This window comes from Bos grunniens, chromosome 2, assembly GCF_055505025.1.
Source record: "Bos grunniens cultivar Pamir isolate PY7600 chromosome 2, Bosgru_T2T1.0, whole genome shotgun sequence".
Classification (NCBI taxonomy): Eukaryota; Metazoa; Chordata; class Mammalia; order Artiodactyla; family Bovidae; genus Bos; species Bos grunniens.
Window position 1 is genome coordinate 63,796,199 of NC_141166.1, and position 20,499 is coordinate 63,816,697.

The 20,499-nt window shown below is 43.9% G+C and overlaps 1 protein-coding gene across 4 annotated transcripts in view; it reads left to right on the forward strand.

Annotated features, from left to right (window-relative positions):
* The first annotated feature begins 807 nt into the window (after positions 1-807).
* The window catches only part of TFCP2L1 (transcription factor CP2 like 1), a 64,870-nt gene continuing 45,178 nt past the window's right edge, over positions 808-20,499 (forward strand). The window contains exons 1-3 of one of the 4 annotated variants that reach the window (XM_086349201.1): positions 808-996; positions 1,634-1,663; positions 4,358-4,509. In XM_086349201.1, coding sequence (XP_086205327.1) covers positions 935-996; positions 1,634-1,663; positions 4,358-4,509 — 244 coding nt within the window. In that variant the 5' untranslated portion in view covers positions 808-934. The remainder of the gene's footprint in view (positions 997-1,633; positions 1,664-4,357; positions 4,510-20,499) is intronic. The other 3 variants (XM_086349190.1, XM_086349210.1, XM_086349230.1) reach the window with 3 other exon arrangements.

The window sequence follows — 20,499 nt, forward strand, 5'->3', positions numbered from 1 at the left end:
AATTTAGAAGGCCTCAGGTCAACGTCACCTCCTCCAAGAAGCTTTCTCTGTTTACTGACTTGAGGTATTCCTTTTTCGTATTTACTCAGCAAATATTTATGGAGCACTCACTATGTCCCGGGCTTCCCTGGTGGCTCATATGATAAAGAATCCCCCTGCAACAGGGGAGACCTGGGTTCGATCCCTGGGTTGGGAAGATCCCCTGGAGGACAGCATAACAACCCACTCCAGTATTCTTGCCTGGAGAATCCAATGGACAGAGGAGCCTGGCGGGCTACAGTCCATGGGGTCGCAGAGTGGGACATGACTGAGCGACTATGCACAGTACAGCAGCACCATGTCCCAAGCACTTTTCCAGGAGGTAGGGATAACAGAGTGAGCTAGAGAGTCCAAACCTTGTCCTCTTGGAGATTATACTATCCTGGGAAAGAGATCAATACTCAAGTGTAGATTAAAACAAAACACGATTTCTGAGAGTGTTGTGAAAAAGCGAGACCAAGCTAAGGGGACAGCATGTCGGGGTCGGGGTCTCAGACATCCAAGCTCACAGCCTCCTCACCCCACCCACGGTGAGGCTCTGGGAGAGGGAAGACACCAGGGCTGCGGGGACGGTTACCTGGGCCCCACCCTCGAGGGCGGGATACGGGCAGTGCCGGGCCAGATCCCCGCCCGCAGCCGCGCTGCACGCTCGCGGTCGCCGCCCTGGAGGCGCGCTCGCTCCCAGGAAGGGCGCGCTTGTGTGGGTCACCAGGTGAGGCGGCCGCGCGGCCTGGGGGCGGGCCCGGACGAGGCCCCGCCCCCCGAGCCGTCCATAAATGCGCAGGGCGGGCGGCCACCGCTGTAAGGAGCGCTGCTGGCAGGTGACCTAGAGGTTGGGTCGCCTCGCGTCCCGTCCGCCGCGCGCCTGGGTCGGGCCGGGCTCGGAGCCCCAGCCATGCTGTTCTGGCACACGCAGCCCGAGCACTACAACCAGCACAATCCCGGCAGCTACCTGCGGTAAGGGGCTCGGGCCGGGGTCCGCGGGCGGGGCGCCGTCTGACGTCCGTGGGCCGGGAAAGGAGCGGCCGGGGATCCTGAGCGCCCTCGCCGCCTCCTTACTCTGTGCCCTTTGGGGACTGAGGGAGATCTGCCCAGACTCCCGCCTGGGACAGACAGACCGGCCCTGGCGAGACCCGACGCTCGGAGTTGCGGGCCCGCGCGGGAGACGGGTTTGCAGAGCCTAGTGCTCTCGGGGCTACTTCCCCGACGACCCCGGGCGGGCACGGAGCGCACATCTCTGGGTCGTAATATCCCCGGGGTCTTTCCACCTCTGCGTCTCTCCTCTCCCCGCTCGCGTCGAAGAGGAAAGTTCCTGCCGTCGGTCTGGAGCTGTCCCGGGAAGTCTAGTCCCCTGCTCTTTGCCCCTGTCCGCCCGGGTCCCTCTCCGAGCCTCGCGTCCTCTCCAGTGTCCTTGGTTCGCCCGAGGAGCGAGCGAGCTGCTAGCGCGGCCCTGCGCTCCGCCTAGCGGACCTGCAGCGGGGGCGGGCGGGGGCTCGGGAGGGACCGGGTGCCCTCTCCCACTAGGTGGTCTTGGTATGTGGGTCCGAGGCCCGCACGTTGATTGCCCTTGATGGAAATCTTTCTTCTTCTGCAGGGATTTGACTAGTGCTCTTCAGAGGGAAAAGTAAGTCCTGCCTGTTTTGCAAAGTTCTCTCTCCCGTCCCCTTGAAGGAAGTGGCACCCCCGTTAGCTTCAGTTCCTGGAGGATTGTTTTTCCCTGTTGTGCAGCTGGCTGGGTACTAATGGGCAGTCATTTCACTTTCTGAACTCGCCTGAACCAGCTTTAGCCTGTCTTTATTTCCATCCTAGTCACAGTTTATGAAATGTGCCTAATTTAACCCAAAGGGCATTTGATGTGAGCTCAGAGAAAGTGAACCATGGGCCAGACCACCCCACAGAGAGAGCTGTCCTGCCTGCTTTATTTTATTTTTGACCCCCAAAAGTTCCAACTCAGATTTAACAGTACAGGTGGTGTGGAAATCCTAACTTTGATAGATATTTGTCTAGTAGTCTTCTCTGAAGACAGCCCAATTCCAGCAGGCAAAGGAATGGTTGGGAATAAGAGATATGTCTGCTGTGTTTTATTCATGGGCAAGAGAGGTAGGAGATGGCATAAGCCTAGGGTTTTAATTAAGGACTTATGTCTCACAGCAAACCATGGTGATCCACCAGAGGCAGGCTCCTCTGGAAGGTGTTAAGCCCACCAGGCAGATTTTTTTTTTTTTTTTTCTGCATTGTGTGGTATATGGAATTTTAGTTCACTGACCAGGAATTGAACTCGAGTCCCCTGCAGTGGAAGCCAGGAGTCTTAACCACTGTACCTCCAGGGAATTCCCCACTGGGCAGATGTTAATCTCTGGTAGAAGATTGTGTCCATTCACTTACCCGAAATGCTACAATGGAATACATTTTTATTGTATCGCAGGATGCAATTTTAGTTGTAATTTTGCCTCAATTTTAGTTTGTAGCCATTCAGTTTGTTGCCATACCTTATAAATGACTTTGAAGGTGACCCTGAGTGAAGAAGTGAATGTATGTAAAACTTCCTGGACACCGAAAATGTCATCCCTTTAGGGAATAATTCTCCTCTTGAACTAGAGGTGCCCTTACTGTAAGAGTTTGGTATTGCATTCATCCTGGTGAGGTGGTTGGGAATTGGGGTAAAAGGTGCTATAAGGCCATATGGGTTTCTGGGGTCATATGGGGACCATGGATAAAGACTCATTTGGTCCACACTCTCTTTTTTTATGTTACTTCTTGGAAGCCAGGGCTTTCACACTTGGAGAGGTTGACCTTGATGGATGCCATGAGGAGGGTCCATGAACATGCCCCTGGTCCCCTTAGAGTGAAGAAGATCTTGTTCTTTTGCTTGGTTTGTGCATTTAATTTTGGTCATCTCATCACTGTGCAGCATTTCTTCAAGTTGTGTGACCTTCCTGGGGTACTGGTCTGTACTCCCTTCTTCCCTACTTCTGTTTGATGTTCTGGTGACTTTTATTCCTCAGCAGATAAGGATACCAGGATTGAAATAAGTTACTGTTGAGTGATGGCTCTTCCCCCAACCCTGGCTACTCCCACCTTTTTTTTTTTTTTTTTTTAATTTAAAGGCAGCAGCCCATGGATTATTAACTTAACATGGTCTGGGCAAACATGAAATTATGCAATCCCCCGGGAATCATCTTTTTGCTTCTCCCCCCGTTCCTGGATAACCACTTAGACTGGGCATGTGCCCCAGTCTGGACAAGGGAAGGCATGAGGTGGGGGACCCAGGGCAGTGGGTGGTGGCAGGGGCGGCCCTTCATACAGAAGGTTCCTAGGTGAGCCACAGCTGGACTTTTCCTTCTGAAAGTTGGTCTGACATGCTGGGGTATGTGCCCGGCTTGTGTTTTAGATACTTGTGTGTGGTGTTGTATGAGGAATAGATTGTATCAGTGACTCTGCTGTTTACATAGTGAAGTGAGGTCAGTGAATCTGATTCAGCACCCGGGACACTCGGAGGGTGGAGGCTTATGGAGATAAGGGCACAGGACCCTTTTTTGGCGCCAGTGTCCATGCTGTAATCTCTTCATAATCCAGAGAGCTTAACCAAGTCCCTCTTGCATGCAAGTCATTCATGTTCTCAAAGATTTTGTTTTTCCTTGGGGATGCACTTAAAAAAGCACATCTAGAAATAAGTTCTCCAGTCCTAGGCTGATGTGAAGCTGATTTTTTGGATCTGATGGGAATTTTTGTTTAGAGGTGGAGGAAAAGAATCTTTGAGCATCTCAGTATATTCCGTTTGGGTGAGAAAACTGAATTGAAACCATGGTTGTTCTTGTTTTGCAGTTAAGAGATATTAACATGACCCTTAAAATAGGGTTTATGGGCCAGCTGTCCTTTCTTTTTAGAAGTGTGGAAGTATGTCTCAGTTTTTATGAGTGAAGTAGACAGTTTCTGTATTTGCATGGTTTACAGATCCTAGAGGACAGGATTGTCTTGGTCTGAGATGTGACCAATAGCTAGAAGAGTTTATTTAAAAAATAAAATATTTTGTTCAAGTTCTTGTTATAAAAGCCAGACACTTGTGGATGGAAACCATGAGACATCTGAATAAATCTCTCAAAGGTCATGGAGTGAAAGTAGAATCATCCAGGATTGGTCTCCTCCATTGGGAAGCATTTTAGAGTATTTGTGACGTCGTGTAGGGAGCTGAACCTGCTAGCTGCGCTAGGCTGGGCTGTGTTGCCCTTGATGCTGCCCGAGGTTGGCCACTTAGTCCTGCCTTTGCACGTTGGCTCCGCGGGCCCTGCTCCTGACCCCTCCCTCCTGTGTGTTGCAGCGACGTCCTCGCTCTGCCCATCTTCAAGCAGGAGGAGCCCCAACTGTCCCCTGAGAACGAGGCCCGCCTGCCGCCCCTGCAGTATGTGCTGTGTGCCGCCACATCCCCAGCTGTGAAGTTGCATGAAGAGACTTTGACCTACCTCAACCAAGGTAGTGCTGGAGCACCGGGCCAGGGTGGAGCCTGGGGGCTGAGGGTGCCACCCAGCAGTGGGGAGTTGACCTGAATGACTCATTTGGGCCTGTTGCCTCGTCATGGTGGGAGAGATGGGGTTTGGGAAGGGTTTCTGCTGTCAGATGGCATCTGTCTCCTAGCTGTGAGACTTCCCAGCCTCAGTGTTTTCTTCCGCCAAAGTGGACACATCAGCTGTGTCTCACTCAGGCCAAACAGTGTTTCACATTCCATGTGGGCCCTCCAGGGAGCAGATGATGCTCGGTGAATGGCGGCCATAGTTATACTTGCTATTTGCTGGGGCCACACCTGGTGCCCTTTCCTGGACATAGATTGAGCACCTTTGGTGTATGGGGTCAGCTGCCCTTTCTGGAACTGCACCTATCAGTGATGGGAAGGCCCATCCTCAAGGCTGGATTCCACATGTGCCAGGCAGTAGCCCTTTGTAGCGATGGGGACGAGCGTGCTTACTGTGTCCTGGCAGAAATGGCACGGGGTTTGAACTTTGCATTCCGATCCCAGCCCTTCCCAGCTCTGTGACTTCCCCTTGGAGCCTCAGTGTGTTCACGTGCAAAATGAGAAGTGTTATTTTGTGACGTTTGAGAGAGTTAAGGTGTGTGAAGTACAGTTTCCATTTCTGATGTTCTTTATCAGGACACATGGACCAGTGGCCTAACTGATGACCTTTCTGTGGTTTTTGTGTGGTTATGTGTCTGTGTTGATTGTCCTTCCTCCCTGGATCACCTCAGAGGCCCTGGCATCCTGTGGAATCATTGCCCTTCCATTTCGAGTGGGAAGAGCCAAGGAGCTGGGGGATGCAGTGCTTTCTGGAGGGAGGTGGTGGCGGGGGCAGCAGTGTGGTTACAATTTATCTTACATGGGCAGCTTCCTTTCTGTAGAACTTTGATTCCCTGATTTGGGGAACGGAAGTCCAGATGGGGTGGGGGTGGGATGGAAGTTCAGCCTGCCATCAGGCTTACCTCTGACAGCTCAACCTGCCCGCTTCTGGGCCAGGAACGAGCTCAGAATTAGCAGATGGCTCTGTGTCTGCCTCTGGATGTGGCCAGGGGATGGGCATGCTTATCCTTGTGAGTGGCTCAGCGGCCTCAGTGGGTCCCCAGGCCAGGCTTAGGCAGCTCTCGGGCACCTGGCTCAGGCCCTGAGATCTATGTTCCATCTGCTGAGGCCGGTGACCCCTGATGGCAGGTGTCTTGGCTGGTGGAAGAATACCTCTGTGTGTCTGTGCTTGTTTGTGGAATGGCTTTGGCCATTTTCCTTTCTCTTTCATGGAAGGTCAGATGCTACCAACTTAGGTACCTTCAAGCAGCAGCTGTCCTCCCCTGGGCCTCTGCTCTCTTGCCTAAGTGTCGCATGAAGAAGCTGGGTGATGTTTACAGAGCGCTGGGGTCTGGGGTGGTTCTTGTTCCTGGCTGGTCGTGGGGTCTGAGGCCTTGCTGGACCTGCTGCTGGTCTAGTGCGCCCACCTCTCCCACTGCTTCCCACCGTATCTGTAAGGCCTTTACTGTCTCCTGTACCTTCCCTCAACTCCTTCCCTCCTTTCTTTAATCAGTCACCTTTGGGCAATGTTTGACAGTCAACACTACCTCTTTTAAAAAGGAGTTATCCTTTGCTCAATATAGATAAGTTGAAAGAGAGGCAAAAAGAGCTGCCCAGGGGTTAATTTGGTGTATTTACTTTAGATCTTCTTTTTTAGTTATATGTTCCCGATTATTGAAAATAATACATGTCATCAAATAGGTAACTAATCAGAACCTGCTGTATAGCACAGGGAACTCTATTCACTGTTCTATAATGGCTTATGTGCGAAAGGAATCTTAAAAGAAAAAAAGTGGACATACGTATATGTATAACTGATTCACTTTGCTCTACACTGGAAACTAACACAATGGCGTAAATCAACTATACTCCAATGAAAATTTTAAAACAAGAAAATAATACATGTTCATTATAGGAAACTTGGATCATTTAAAAGGAAGTAAGTTAAAAATTAAATTGAAATCTCTAGTTTCACCTGAGAGCCGTTGCTAACCATATTTCTACATATTCGCATATGTAAAATTAAAATTATTACAGTACTGCAGATATATGCCCTGCTTTCTTTGTTTATTATATTTATGAGCTTGTCTCGTGTTAATAAAAATGCTCTGAGATTACATTTTTGTAACGGTTGCATAGTATTTCAGAGTTCTATTAACTTTGACTAGTCTCATGGTATGAATACTTAGTTTTCAGTTGTCTTTGTGTGAAGTGTTGATTATTATTTTAGATGAATATAAATCAGAGATACACTTACTGGTTCAAAGGAGTTAAGTAAGGCTTTTGCTACATCTTGCCAAATTGACTTCTCAGCTGAATGTACCAATTTACAAGGTAGCCAGTAGGGTATGTTTTACTGTCTCTTATATTGGATATTGTTGCTTTTTGCCTCATTAGTGAAACAGGATTTAATCTTAAACTAGCATTTATATCATTGCTAATGTGGCTGAATATTTAAAAATATATTTATTGATCTTTTCAATTTCTCCATCGGTTATGTTCATGTTCTTCACACACTTTTTTACTGGGATGGTTCTATCTTACTGATTGTAAAAGCTTACCCTATATGAAGAATATATATTTTTTGTGATATATGTATTTATGTGACAATTATATTTATTTTGTGATAATTAGATTTATGTGTGAGATATATATCATGGGTTTTTTTTCAGTGTAGATATTGAATTTCAGTATATATTATCAAACCTTTTCAGTTTTCTAAAATAAGTTTTCTTTTATGTTTAGAATGCCTGCCTACCCCAAAATCAACTTAGTGGTTTCCTAAATTTCATGTTTCTAAATTTTTACATTGCAGTGCACTTGGAAGTCTTCTGGAAATAATAATGTCATTTAGTGATACTTTGGCTTATTACTGCATAAAATATATTTATTTCTTTTTTTCCCTAGCCTTACCAGTGGGATTTATACTTTCATACATTGCACTGGAAATTTGTGATGTGATCTAACAGTCTAAGTTTATTTATTTTTCTAAATAGTTAACCTACTAGTTGACACCTGGTTTATCTCTTAGTCTCACTGGTTTAAATGACACTTTGAAACATTTGAAAAGCCATATTCTAAAGTACTAGTCCAGAAACAGACCCTTGTGTAGATGTTTTCCTGTACACCTGATATTCATTGATTCTTGCCCCATTTCTAGTTGCACTAATTATAGCTTGAAAATATGTCTCTTAGACATTTTTAATCACTTATTCTTAAGATAAATTTTTATAGCCATTGAATCTTCCTTCTATAGTTAATTATTTTAATGAGATTGTATGCTTTATAAAGTTGTTTTTTGATTTTATTAAATATTTATAATATTTTCTATTATAACCTCAAACACCACTTAAAATGTCTGCATCTAGATTATGATTATCTAATAAATTTCATCTTCCACATTAGCTTCTGAGCTCATCAAGGGCTTCATTTCCTTTATCTTTGTCTTCTCCCAGGCTAGAATTCTACCCAGTACAGAACAAAAGTTGAAGGAATAAAAAAAATAAAATGTCTGCATATTATTTCACTAGTTTCTGTTATTATTTGGGACATATTATTGTCATAACTCCCTGGTGGCTCAATTGGTATAGAATCTGCCTGAAATGCAAGAAACTGCCTGCAATGCAGGAGACCCTGTTCGATTCCTGGTTCAGGATGATCTCTTGGAGAAGGAAATTGCAACCCACCCCAGTATTCTTGCCTGGAGAATTCCATGGACAGAAGAGCCTAGTGGGTCACAGTCTGTGGGGTCCCCAGAGTCTGACCCAATTTAGTGACTAAGCTGCTGTTATTCACTCACTAAGTTATGTCCAACTCTTTGTGACCCCATGGACTGCCACACACCAGGCTTCCCTGTCCTTTACTGTCTCCTGGAGTTTGTTCAGATTCATGACCACTGAGTCGATGATGCCATCCAAACATTTTATCCTCTGTCACCCGCTTCTACTCCTGCTCTCAAATCTTTCCCAGCACTAGGGTTTTTTTCCAGTGAGTCCACTCTTCAAATCAGGTGGCCAAAGTATTGGAGTTTCAACTTCAGCATCAGTCCTTCCAATGAATAGTCAGGGTTGATTTCCTTTAGGATTGACTGGTTGGATCTTCCTGCTGTCCAAGGGACTCTCCAGAGTCTTCTCCAGCCCCACATTTTGAAAGCATCAGTTCTTCGGCTCTCAGCCTTCTTTATTGTCTAACTCTTATATCCATACATGACTACTGGAAAAACCATAGCTTTGACTCTGTGGATCTTTGTCGGCAAAATGATGTCTCTGCTTTTTAATACGCTGTCTAGGTTTGTCATAGCTTTTCTTCCAAGGAGCAAGCATCTTTTAGTTTCACAACTGCAGTTACCATCTACAGTGATTTTGGAGCCCAAGAAAATAAAATCTGCCACTGTTTGCATTTTCTACCCATCTATTTGTCATGAAGTGATGGGACCAGATGCCATGATCTTCATTTTTTTGAATGTTGAGTTTTAAGCCAGCTTTTTCACTCTCCTCTTTCACCTTCATCAAGAGGCTCTTTAGTTAGTTCTGCTTTGGTTTCTGCCATTAAAGTCGTATCATCTGCATATCTGAGGTTATTGATATTTCTCCCAGCAATCTTGATTCCAGTTTGTGATTCATCTAGCCTTGCATTTTTCATGATGTACTTTGAAAATAAGTTAAATAAGCAGAGTGACAATATACAGCCTTGATGTACTCTTTTCTCAATTTTGAACCAGTCATTGTTCCATGTCCAGTTCTAACTATTGCTTATTGACTTGCATACAGAATTTCTCAGGAGGCGGGTAAGGTGGTCTGGTATTCCCATCTCTTTAAGAATTTTCCACAGTTTGTTGTGATCCACACAAAGGCTTTAGCATAGTCAATGAAGCAGAAGTAGATGTTTTTCTGGAATTCTCTTGCTTTTTCTATGATGCAACAGATGTTGGCAATTTGATCTCTGGTTCATCTGCCTTTTCTAAATCCAGCTTGTATATCTGGAAGTTCTTGGTTCACGTACTATTGATCCTAGCTCGAAGGATTTTGAGCGTTACCTTGCTAGCATGTGAAATGAATGCAATTGTTGAGGTAGTTTGAACATTCTTTGGCATTGTACTTCTTTGGGATTGGAATGAAAATTGACCTTTTCCAGTCCTGTGGCCACTGCTGAGTTTTCCAAATTTGCTGGCATAATGAATGAAGCACTTTAATAGCATGATCTTTTAAGATTTTAAATAGATCAGCTGGAATTCCATCACCTCCACTAGCTTTGTTCGTAGTAATGCTTCCTAAGGCCCACTTGACTGAACACTGCAGGATGTCTGGCTCTAGATGAGTGACCACACCATCATGTTATCCAGGTCCATTTTTTATAGTTCTTCTGTATACTCTTGCCACCTCTTGTTATTCACTTCTGCTTCTGTTAGGTCCTTGCCATTTCTGTTCCTTATTGTGCCCATCTTTGCATGAAATGTTTCCTTGATATCTCTAATTTTCTTGAAGAGATCTCTAGTCTTTCCCATTCTATTGTTTTCCTCTGTTTCTTTGCATTGTTCACGTAAGAAGGATGCTGGATCTGTAAATTCCAAAGTCATTTAAACCATTGGATGCTCATTTCTCAGTGTAGTGTCAGTCCATTGCCTTACATCATGACTTGGATAAGGTGTGTTCCTTGTAAGTGTTCTGTCATCAACCCCATGACTAATTTTGTATGCAGTGAAAATGGTTTGAGAAACAAAGTTTGTGCTCTTCCTCTGAAATGGAGTCCTAAGGAGAAGGGGTAGATAGCAGTTGAAGGGAGGTCCACAAACTCCAGGCCAACCTCTTTGTCAGTGGCCAAAGGTCACTGTGGAGACATCTTTCCTGAAGACTGGAGCCAGAGGGAAGAGATGAAGTAGGTGGTGGGGGAGGAGTCAGAAAGATCAGAAGAAAGAGAACCTCAGGCAATCTGTGTAGGGAATTCTGGCTTTGAGATAAGAACAAGTTTGCAAGCATGGCTTGTTATGAAGAAAGCTTTGGTATTTCCTACCAAAACAACTCTTAAATTTTAAATACAGTAGTGGATTTTTCCAAGAGTCTTATGTTCATTCATGGAATAAAACTTCCTGTCCATTGGAAGGAGAGTGACAGAAAAACCATGTCCAAAGGCAAGAATGGGCAGAGTGGGTTGCAATTATGCGTACTATTTGTGAAGAATCCTAAGTGATTCAATGGAGAAGGAAATGGCAACCCACTCCAGTGTTTTTGCCTGGAGAATCCCAGGGACAGAGGAGCCTGGTAGGAGGCCGTCTGTGGGGTGGCACGTAGTCGGACATGACTGAAGGGACTTAGCAGTAGCAGCAGGGTATGGAACCCAACGAGGAGTGTGAATGACTGGAGAGGTAGACCAGAAGGCCAAGGTCTCCAACTGCCCTGTTGAGGTTGAGCCCCCATGGGCAAGGCATTTACCTCCCAATGCCTCTAACTCCTCACATATACAATGAAGGAAATAAAACATGTACTATGTAGGTAAAATGAGTTAATGCAGAAAGAACACTGAAAACAGTGTCTGGCACATGCGTGAGTCCTCAGTCATGTCTGACTTTTTGTGACCCCATGGACTGTAACCCACCAGACTCCCCTGTCCATGGGATATCCCAGGCAAGAATACTAGAATTGGTTGCCATTTCCTCCTCCAGGGGATCTTGCTGATCTAGGGATTGAACCTGTGTCTCCTTCATCTCCTGCATTGACAGGAGGACTCTTTACCACTGTGCCACCTGGGAAGCACATAGTAACCATTCGCATATTAACCATTATTAATAATAAAGTGAATATATGTTTCCCCTATCCTATTTGAAAGCTATTGTGGTCATCACATTGGGACTTTGAATTTGCTTTACTTTTTTTTTGTTTTAATCTTTCTTTTCCTAATTGAAAGATTAACATAAGGTTGGTTCTAGAACTAAGAATTGTACCCCTTAGAATTGAAAGATGGTAGCTTTGGGGTAGATTAAAGGCAGGAGGAAGCCCTGCTGAACTTTTCTGTTAGTTCTTCATTCATTGTACAACAAAATAAAAGACATAACCCTCAGGGGACATTCCTATTCAGAGTGTTAAAATACTGTCTTTAAAACTGATTACAGAAAATACTGGACTCCTTCCTCCATGATGTGAGCTGTTGTGTTAGGCGTACTTTAATTGCAATGTGGGGACCCTAGGCTTTACAATTCCCAAAGCACTTCCTGGTGTTCCCTTTTGAGTAATTCTCCTAAAATGTATTATTCCCATTTTACAGGCTGAGAGAGGTGGCAAAATCAGGCAAGCTTGGAGAGCAGTTCAGCATTGATGTGATCTTGAAGGGAGTTCTGAAGGGGTAGGCACTTGGTTTTCCTAGGGACTCCTTCACAGGCAGGATTCTAGGCTGGTGCTTCCAGGAGCTGTGTCTGCCACCTGAAACTCCAGATGCACCTCTGAGGGAGGGAATATGAGCTTTATAGGGGAGAAGGGCAGGAAGCAAAGGATCCAAATGGGGCCGGGAGAAAAATGCCTCCTGGAACAGCATCAAAACCCCATAATCAGTTTCTCCTGCCCCACCCTCTCCCTCCTGCTCTCCAGCCACCTGACCTGAGGGAATGGCCAGAAGATAAGAGCCCCCAGCAGGAAGTCTTGTTTTCTGGGATCCTAGAAGTGAGGAAACTTCTGCTCTAGGGGTATCACTTAGCCTCTAAGACCCTCAGATTCCTCATCTGTGGAATCAAGCCAGGTTTCATTTTGTGGGTTGCCTTGAAAATTAAGTGAAGAACTAACGTCTGGCAAATAGAAAGCCACAGATTTCCCCCTCTCCCCAATTATATCTGTAACTTTGAATTTAAGGAATGAGGCAAATGATTAGTTACTTTGTTATCCTTCTTCCTTTGCTGAAGTTTTCTTCCCAGATTAATTTTTAGCCTGAAGTTTGGGAATATAAACTGAGGAAACCAAATGATCCTTGAATACATTACTTTTTATCTTTTAACGCTTTCTCCCTTATTCTTTGCCGAGTATAAAAATAGCACATATTTCTCGTAAAACAGAACAGCCAAACAGTACAGAAATTTGTACTGTAAATAACTTCTCATAATTCCACTTCCAAGATTTTTCTTAGTCATAGATTAAACCATGTATGCCTAATCTTATAGTCATACATTAATCAATGTATGTCTAATTATATAGGCACACATACATATGCACTTACAGGAATGTGTTTGTCTCTTTTTTTTAAGAGATCTTATTATGTATACTATTTTGGCAAATATCCTCAAAATCTTCCGCGTGTATACATTAAAAACAAACAAACAAGCTGATCTTCCTCTGGGTCTTTCTGATCCATTGTATGGATATTGCATAATTTGTTCTGTTGAGGAACATTAGGATTGTTCCCATTTTTTCATAATTACACCCAGCACTCCATTGATCATCCATGTACACATATCTTTATATTTAAACAAAAAGTGAGAATATCTGTAGAATCAATATCTAGAAATAGACTAGCTGGCACAACATTTTGATAAATGCTGACGCTGCCTTATTGGCATGCAGTGGAGTCAATGGAGTTGTCCCATTTGTTGTTTTATGAATGATACTATCTGAATTATTGTTTACTTTCTCCTTTATCATCTCTCTTCCATCTCTACACACATGGAACATAAACTTCCCGAGGCAGAGACCTTGGGTATCTCTTTCACTAATACAGTGTCTGGCACACAGAACTTCTCTGAATGAATGAAGAAAGTCTATTTTTCTGTACTTTTGCCAATAATTTTTAACCTTTGGTAGAGGGCTTCCCACTGGTAAAGAATCTGCCTGCCAATGCAGGAGACACAGGAGACATAGATTTGATTCCTGGGTAGGAAAGATACCCTGGAGAATGAAATGGCAACTGCTCTAGTATTCTTGCCTGGAAAATTCCATGGACAGAGTAGCCTGGTGGGCTACAGTCCATGGGGTTGCAAAGAGTCATATGTGACTGAGCGTGCACACACACACAATTAGTGGGGAAAATATAAGGTATTCCTGTTTTAATTTTCACTTCCTCAGTGATGTTGAATATTTTTTCATGTTTGATTTTATTGTTTCTATGCTTTTTTGGGCACCCCACTCCAGTACTCTTGCCTGGAAAATCCCATGGACGGAGGAGCCTGGTAGGCTGCAGTCCATGGGGTCGCTAAGAGTCGGACATGACTGAGTGACTTCACTTTCACTTTTCACTTTCATGCATTGGAGGAGGAAATGGCAACCCACTCCAGTGTTCTTGCCTGGAGAATCCCAGGGACTGCGGGGCCTGGTGGGCTGCCGTCTATGGGGTCGCACAGAGTCGGACACGACTGAAGCGACTTAGCAGCAGCAGCAGCAGCAGCATGCTTTTTTGTCTTTCATCAGATATACTCATTTTTCAAGTGGATTTTTAAAGTCATTTTTTATTTATCTGTGTGGGCTCTTTGATGTACTCCTTTCCCGATTTGGAACCAGTCTGTGTTCCATGTTCAGTTCTAACTGTTGCTTCCTGACCTGCATATGGATTTCTCAGGAGGCAGGTCAGGTGGTGTGGTGTTCCCATCTCTTGAAGAATTTTCCAGTTTGTTGTGACCCACACAGTCAAAGGCTTTGGCATAGTCAATAAAGCAGAAATAGATGTTTTTCTGGTTCATAGTTCACGTACTGTTGAAGCCTGGCTTGGAGAATTTAGAGGATTACTTTGCTAGCATGTGAGATGAATGCAGTTGTGTGGTAGTTTGAACATTCTTTGACATTGCCTTTCTTTGGGTTTGGAATGAAAACTGACCTTTTCCAGTCCTGTGTCCACTGCTGAGTTTTCCAAATTTGCTGGCATAGTGAGTGCAGCACTTTCACAGCATCATCTTTTCGGATTTGAAATAGCTCAACTGGAATTCCATCACATCCACTAGCTCTGTTTGTAATGATGCTTCCTAAGGCCCACTTGACTTCACATTCCAGGATGTCTGGCTCTAGGTGAGTGATCACACCATTGTGATTATCTGGGTTGTGAAGATCTTTTTTGTATGGTTCTGTGTATTCTTCTTAATATCTTCAGCTTCTGTTAGGTCCATACCATTTCTGTCCTTTATTGTGCCCATCTTTGCATGAAATGTTCCCTTGGTATTTTCTTGAAGAGATCTCTAGTCTTTCCCATTCTGTTGCGTTCCTCCGTTTCTTTGCATTGATCACTGAGGAAGGCTTTCTTATCTCTCCTTGCTATTCTTTGGAACTCTGCATTCAAATGGGTATATCTTTCCTTTTCTCTTTTGCCTTTCACTTCTCTTCTTTTCATGGCTATTTGTAAGGCCTCCTCAGACAACCATTTTGCCTTTCTTTATCTTGAGGATGGTCTTGATCACTGTCTCCTGTACAGTGTCATGAACCTCCATCCATAGTTCTTCAGGCACTCTATCAGATCTAGTCCCTTGAATCTATTTGTCACTTCCACTGTATAATCATAAGAGATTTGATTTAGGTCATACCTGAATGGTATAGTGGTTTTCCCTACTTTCTTCAATTTAAGTCTGAATTTGGCAATAAGGAGTTCATGATCTGAGCCACAGTCAGATCCCGGTCTTCTTTTTGCTGACTGTATAGAGCTTCTCCATCTTTGACTGCAAAGAATATAATCAATCTGATTTTGGTATTGACCATCTGGTGATGTCCATGTGTAAACTCCAGGAGTTGGTGATAGACGAGGAGTCCTGGCATGCTGCAGTCCATGGGGTCGAAAAGAGTCGGACAGAACTGAGTGACTGAACTAACTGATGGGCTCTTTGCTTATTTGGGATAATGTGTTAGACATATTTTCCCACACTTTCATATATTTTATTCATTTTGGTTTCATTTGCTTGTTCTTTATTTTACATGGTAAAAGGCCTTCTCCGCTTTAAGATCTTAATATTCACTTACTTTATTTTTCTGAAAAAAATATTTTTTGGCATGGAGTGAAAGTGCTGAGTCCTAACCACTAGACTGTCAGGGAATTCCCTTTTTTGTTAATTTTTTAAAATTTATTTTAATTTTTTAAAATTCATTCTTTAATTGGAGGGAAATTGCTTTACAATGTTTTGTTTTCTGCCATACAACAACACAATCCAGCCATGATTATACGTATATCACCTCCCCCTTGAGCCTCCCTCTCCTCGCCCCATCCCACCCCTCTGGGTCATCACAGAGGCCAGCCTGGGCTCCGCATGTTGTACAGCAAATTTCACGAGGTATCAGTTTTACACGTGGTAGTGTATATGTGCTGATGCTACTTCCTCCATTCGTCCCACTCTCCTTCTCCCGCTGGGTCCACAATTCCATCCTCTGTATCTGTGTCTCCATTCCTTCCCTGCAGTTCAGTTCAGTTTAGTTCAGTTGCTCAGTCGTGTCTGACTCTTTGCGACCCCATGGACTGCAGCATGCCAGGCCTCCCTGCCCATCACGAACTCCCAGAATTTACTCAAACTCATGTCCATTGAGTCTGTGATGCCATCCAACCATCTCATCCTCTGTCTCCCCCTTCTCCTCTTACCTTCAATCTTTCCCAGCATGAAGGTCTTTTCAAATGTGTCAGTTCCTCACATCAGGTGGCCAAAGCATTGGAGTTTAAGCTTCAGCATCAGTCCTTCCAATGAATATTCAGGACTGATTTCCTTTAGGACGGACTGGTTGGATCTCCTTGCAGTCCAAGGGACTCTCAAGAGTCTTCTCCAACACCACAGTTCAAAAGCATCAATTCTTCGGCACTTAGCTTTCTTTATAGTCCAACTCTCACATCCATACATGACTACTGAAAAAAACCATAGCTTGGACTAGATGGACCTTTGTTGGTAAAGTAGTGTCTCTACTTTTTAATACGCTGTCTAGGTTGGTCATAACTTTTATTCCAAGGAGCACGTACTAACTACTGGACCACCAGGGAATTCCTTTTTTTAAACATGAAAAAAAATTTTTTTTATTCACCTGTTTTTTTAGAAAAAAATTCCCCCTAATGTTTCATACTTTGGAACTTATTTTTGTATGTAAGGAATGAGGTGAATCCAACTCTGTTACTTTTCAAATAACCATCATTTGTCGCATAATAACCTATTGAATATAGAGCTTTCATTTGGTAGACTATGTAGCCATAAAAAGCATGAGGTGTCTCCTTATGTATATCCGTGAAGGATATTCAGCATGTGCTATTAAATTAAAAATAGCACAAAAAACCTTTGTCTCTATTGTTAACACCAGTTTGGATAACACTTAAGTAACCATTCTTAGGAACTTGGTAGCAGATTGAAAGCCAGGTGTTTCGGAGCTGGCTATACCCATGTTCAATTCCTGGCTCTCTGTCCTCTTGCATTACTGAAATTGTCACCTGTGTTTTCTGTAAAATACAGAACAACTTAAGGTGTTGTCTTGAGAATTAACTGAGGTATTTGTTGTTGTTGTTTGTTTTCTTTTTACTGTGCCAGTATACTTTATTTGGGCTCCATAAAGTTTAGAAATGTTTTCTCAGCAAAGAATATTATAAACCATATGACAAAACTTAGAAAAATCCCAACAAAATAAGGAACAAGTGTTTTCCCAAATGTCAATTCCTCATAATTCATCTATAAATTAATCAGTTAATAAATATACTTAGAAGTTAACTGGGGTTTTTATTTTTGTTGATTGCGTTTTTAGAATTTCTTTGTTTTTAAAACCAATCAGCATTTACTGAAATAACTAGAAGATTCCTTGTACAGATTTCTTACAGTTCAGCATGTAGAAGATGATTTTTAACATTTCAGATGTCTTCTTCTGGTCTTGTCAAGCATCAGTTATGCTTTAAGCAATAGGGGACCATTTAGTTAAGCTAGAATACTTGGGCAGTCTAGTCCACAGAGTCTAAGAAACTGGGAATGATATATTAAAAATGTATATTCTGTGTTGACTAAAAAAATGCACAACTTAAAAACTGAGAGTTTTATTTGGCAGACTCTCTAAGGACGTGAGAGAGCCTGTTACACAGTCTCTCAGATTGTTCTGAGGGACTGCTCTGAAGAGGTGATGAAGGAGCCAGGGTATATAGGAGTTTTTCGACAAAAACCAGATTGTGGGAACATCAAACAATTACTGTTGGTTAAAGAAAATTAGGCATCCTAAGTTAAGGAATTTACCACTGTTCTGTGTACAGGAAGATGCAAGAGTCTGGGCTCACTGAGATCATTCCTTTGATGTGCACCTGAGCTATCTGGGGCCAACATTCTGTGCTTTCTCATCCGGAGTCCCCTCGGGGTGCACCGCTGGGGAGGGTGAGGCAGCTGCAGTGTGAGGACTTGAGGACAGTAACATCCTTTGCTTACTGATATGGCAGAACTTCCCAGGTGGCCCAGTGGAAAAGAATCCTCCTGCCACTGCAGGAGGTGCAAGAGGCATTGAGTTTGATCCCTGGGCTGGGAAGATCCTCTGGAGGAAGAAATGGCAACCCACTCAAGTATTCTTGCCTGGAAAATTCTGTGTACAGAGGAGCCTGGCCGGCTACAGTCCATGGGGTTTCAAAGACTCGGACATGCGCGCGCACACACACACACACACACACACACACACACACACACGGCAGGCAGCAGTTTTTCATTAACATCTAGAAACACTATATCAGAAATTACAATATGAGAACAAATGCAGCATCCATGAAGTAACACATGAAATGAAGTTGGCCTCCATCAGGATTAATTTAAAGAGAAGAGAGACATCATCTGTCCTGCCATGCTGGTACATGTTCAGAGCTTGGCTGTAAATCTGAATCCAGCCTCCACATTACCCTGAGTCGTCGAGCCCTTGTAGCTCCCCCCTCGTGCTCCCTTGGGGACGTGATGATGCGGGGGATGTCCTGGTCTCTTTTCAGTGGAGGTTTTATTATTTTTCAGGTATTGTGAGGCCAAAAGATAGGAGACATTACCATGAAAAAGACAGTTCCTTATTCATGGTTCTGGAGTAGAGAGCTATAGGGAGAGGCACCAGGGTCAGTCAGGAAGCAGAGGGAACACAGGGAGAATAAGACCCTTTTGTATGGTTTCCAGGGGAAGGAGTGGGCGAGGCAGAGTAAGCAGGGTTAGGATTGCCTCTGTGGCAAAAAGGCTGTCCCTAGGTGTCTGGTACCCATCAGTCTCTGGAACAATTAATGCAGGGGACCAGTGGCCTGGAGCATCTGGAGCATGATGTTCTGAAAGCCTAAAAGAGGAGGAGGTTGGGGTATGGACTCTAGGTTGGTTGGTTTGCATTTGTAAAGCATACTCTAGGCCTATATAAATTCTTTTTGATATTCTTTTCCATATAGTTTATCATAGGATATTGAATATAGTTCCCTGTGATACACAGTAGAACCTTGTTTATCTGTTCTCTGTATAATAGTTTGCATCTGTTCACCCCAAACTCCCAATCCATCCCCCAATGTCCTCTCCATTAGCAACCACAGGTGTGTTTTCTATGTCTGTGACTCTCCCAATAAACTTTCTTGAGCTCTTTTCTCATTGGAGTTGATCCATCTTTCATTTCTCCAGGTCTTTCATCATCTTCCTGTAGGAGTCAGGTTTTGGTGTGTTCATACACTCTGAGAAGCTCCTGTTTCTAAACAGTAAATTCTCTCATCCACTAGTTTTCTGCAAAGTTACCTTTCATGTTTATAGTGGAATTCAGGCGGTGTTGAGTTTCAGCTGGAATTTTGGAATCTCACTGTCTGCCTCTGGATTTTCACACTGAGGAGATGCCTACCCTGGTTGGAGGCTTTGCATTTGAACTGAAAATGCTACCACATTTGATTTTCTTCACGTCACTTTAAAAATACTCCACTTTTCTCTCTCTAGATTTTTAAAGGAAATATTTAACAAAATCACTGAGTTTCTTCAGAACGACCTCTGAGTGACAATATTGGTCTGCATCTTCTCACTCCCTCTTTTTGGCTGATGTCAAGTTGCCATCATTGATGAAGTCTCTCAGGAGAGCAAGTGAGCATATCATCTTCAGAGATTTTCGCTGCCTCCTTTTATCATTGCCCTCCCATTCCCTTTGTGTGAAGTTCCCCAGCACTTTTTGTGTTCCTTTCACTCTCCCATCTTTTCTTTCCTTCAGAACATGCTCTACGTTCTTCAGAGATGTCTTTACCATGTTTTGGGCCCCTGTCGCTTGGGACTGTTTTGACGCCTCTGCAAGTGACAGTGTCTGGCGTTCCAGATGAGCCATCATCACTCCAGGGGATGAATTTCTGGGGACCTGCCTTTTGTCCTCAGTCAAGATGCAAAGGTGGACCTGGTTGCATCTTTATTAAGTGCTGCCAAGCATTCAGCAGCAGAGTTTGTAACGTCTGAGGATTCACCCCGCTGCAGTGGACTTGAAGGCTTCTGTGATGAGTCTAATCTGCTCATTGACTTGACACATTCTTCAGCGTGGGCAGAAAAGCTTTTGGGTAGCTTGATTTTACTCTCCCCACTCCAAAGTACCTTGGCTTTTTACTGTAAAACCAGTCAAAGCAGCGCATCCCCAAGTTTCCAGGAGAAGGTCAGAAGAACTAGCCCCTCAAGCCCTTAATTCAGACAACCTCATTGGAATACTTCTGATAAGAGCAGCTTTGCTGGTCAGTGGCTTGGGGGCTACAACTGTCCGCCTAGAGCCTTGAGAGTCCTACTCCTGAACCAAACACAGGCCTGGCCACCAGGACAGACCTTCAGTGGGCAGGAGGAGTGGTGGAGGGGGTCAGGGAGGGGTACCAGGTTTAATTGACTTCACTTTGGTCACTGCATAGGTCAGAAGCATTATAATTTGTTTAGCATTGTGGAAAGATAGTCATGTTTAAGTGGGTCTCAATAAGTATTATTTCCCTCGGCCACTAAATTTGGCTGTTTGGAGGGAAGGGGAGCAGGAAAAAAGGTCAGGAGTAGATGGACCCACTTTGCTCTGTGCAAA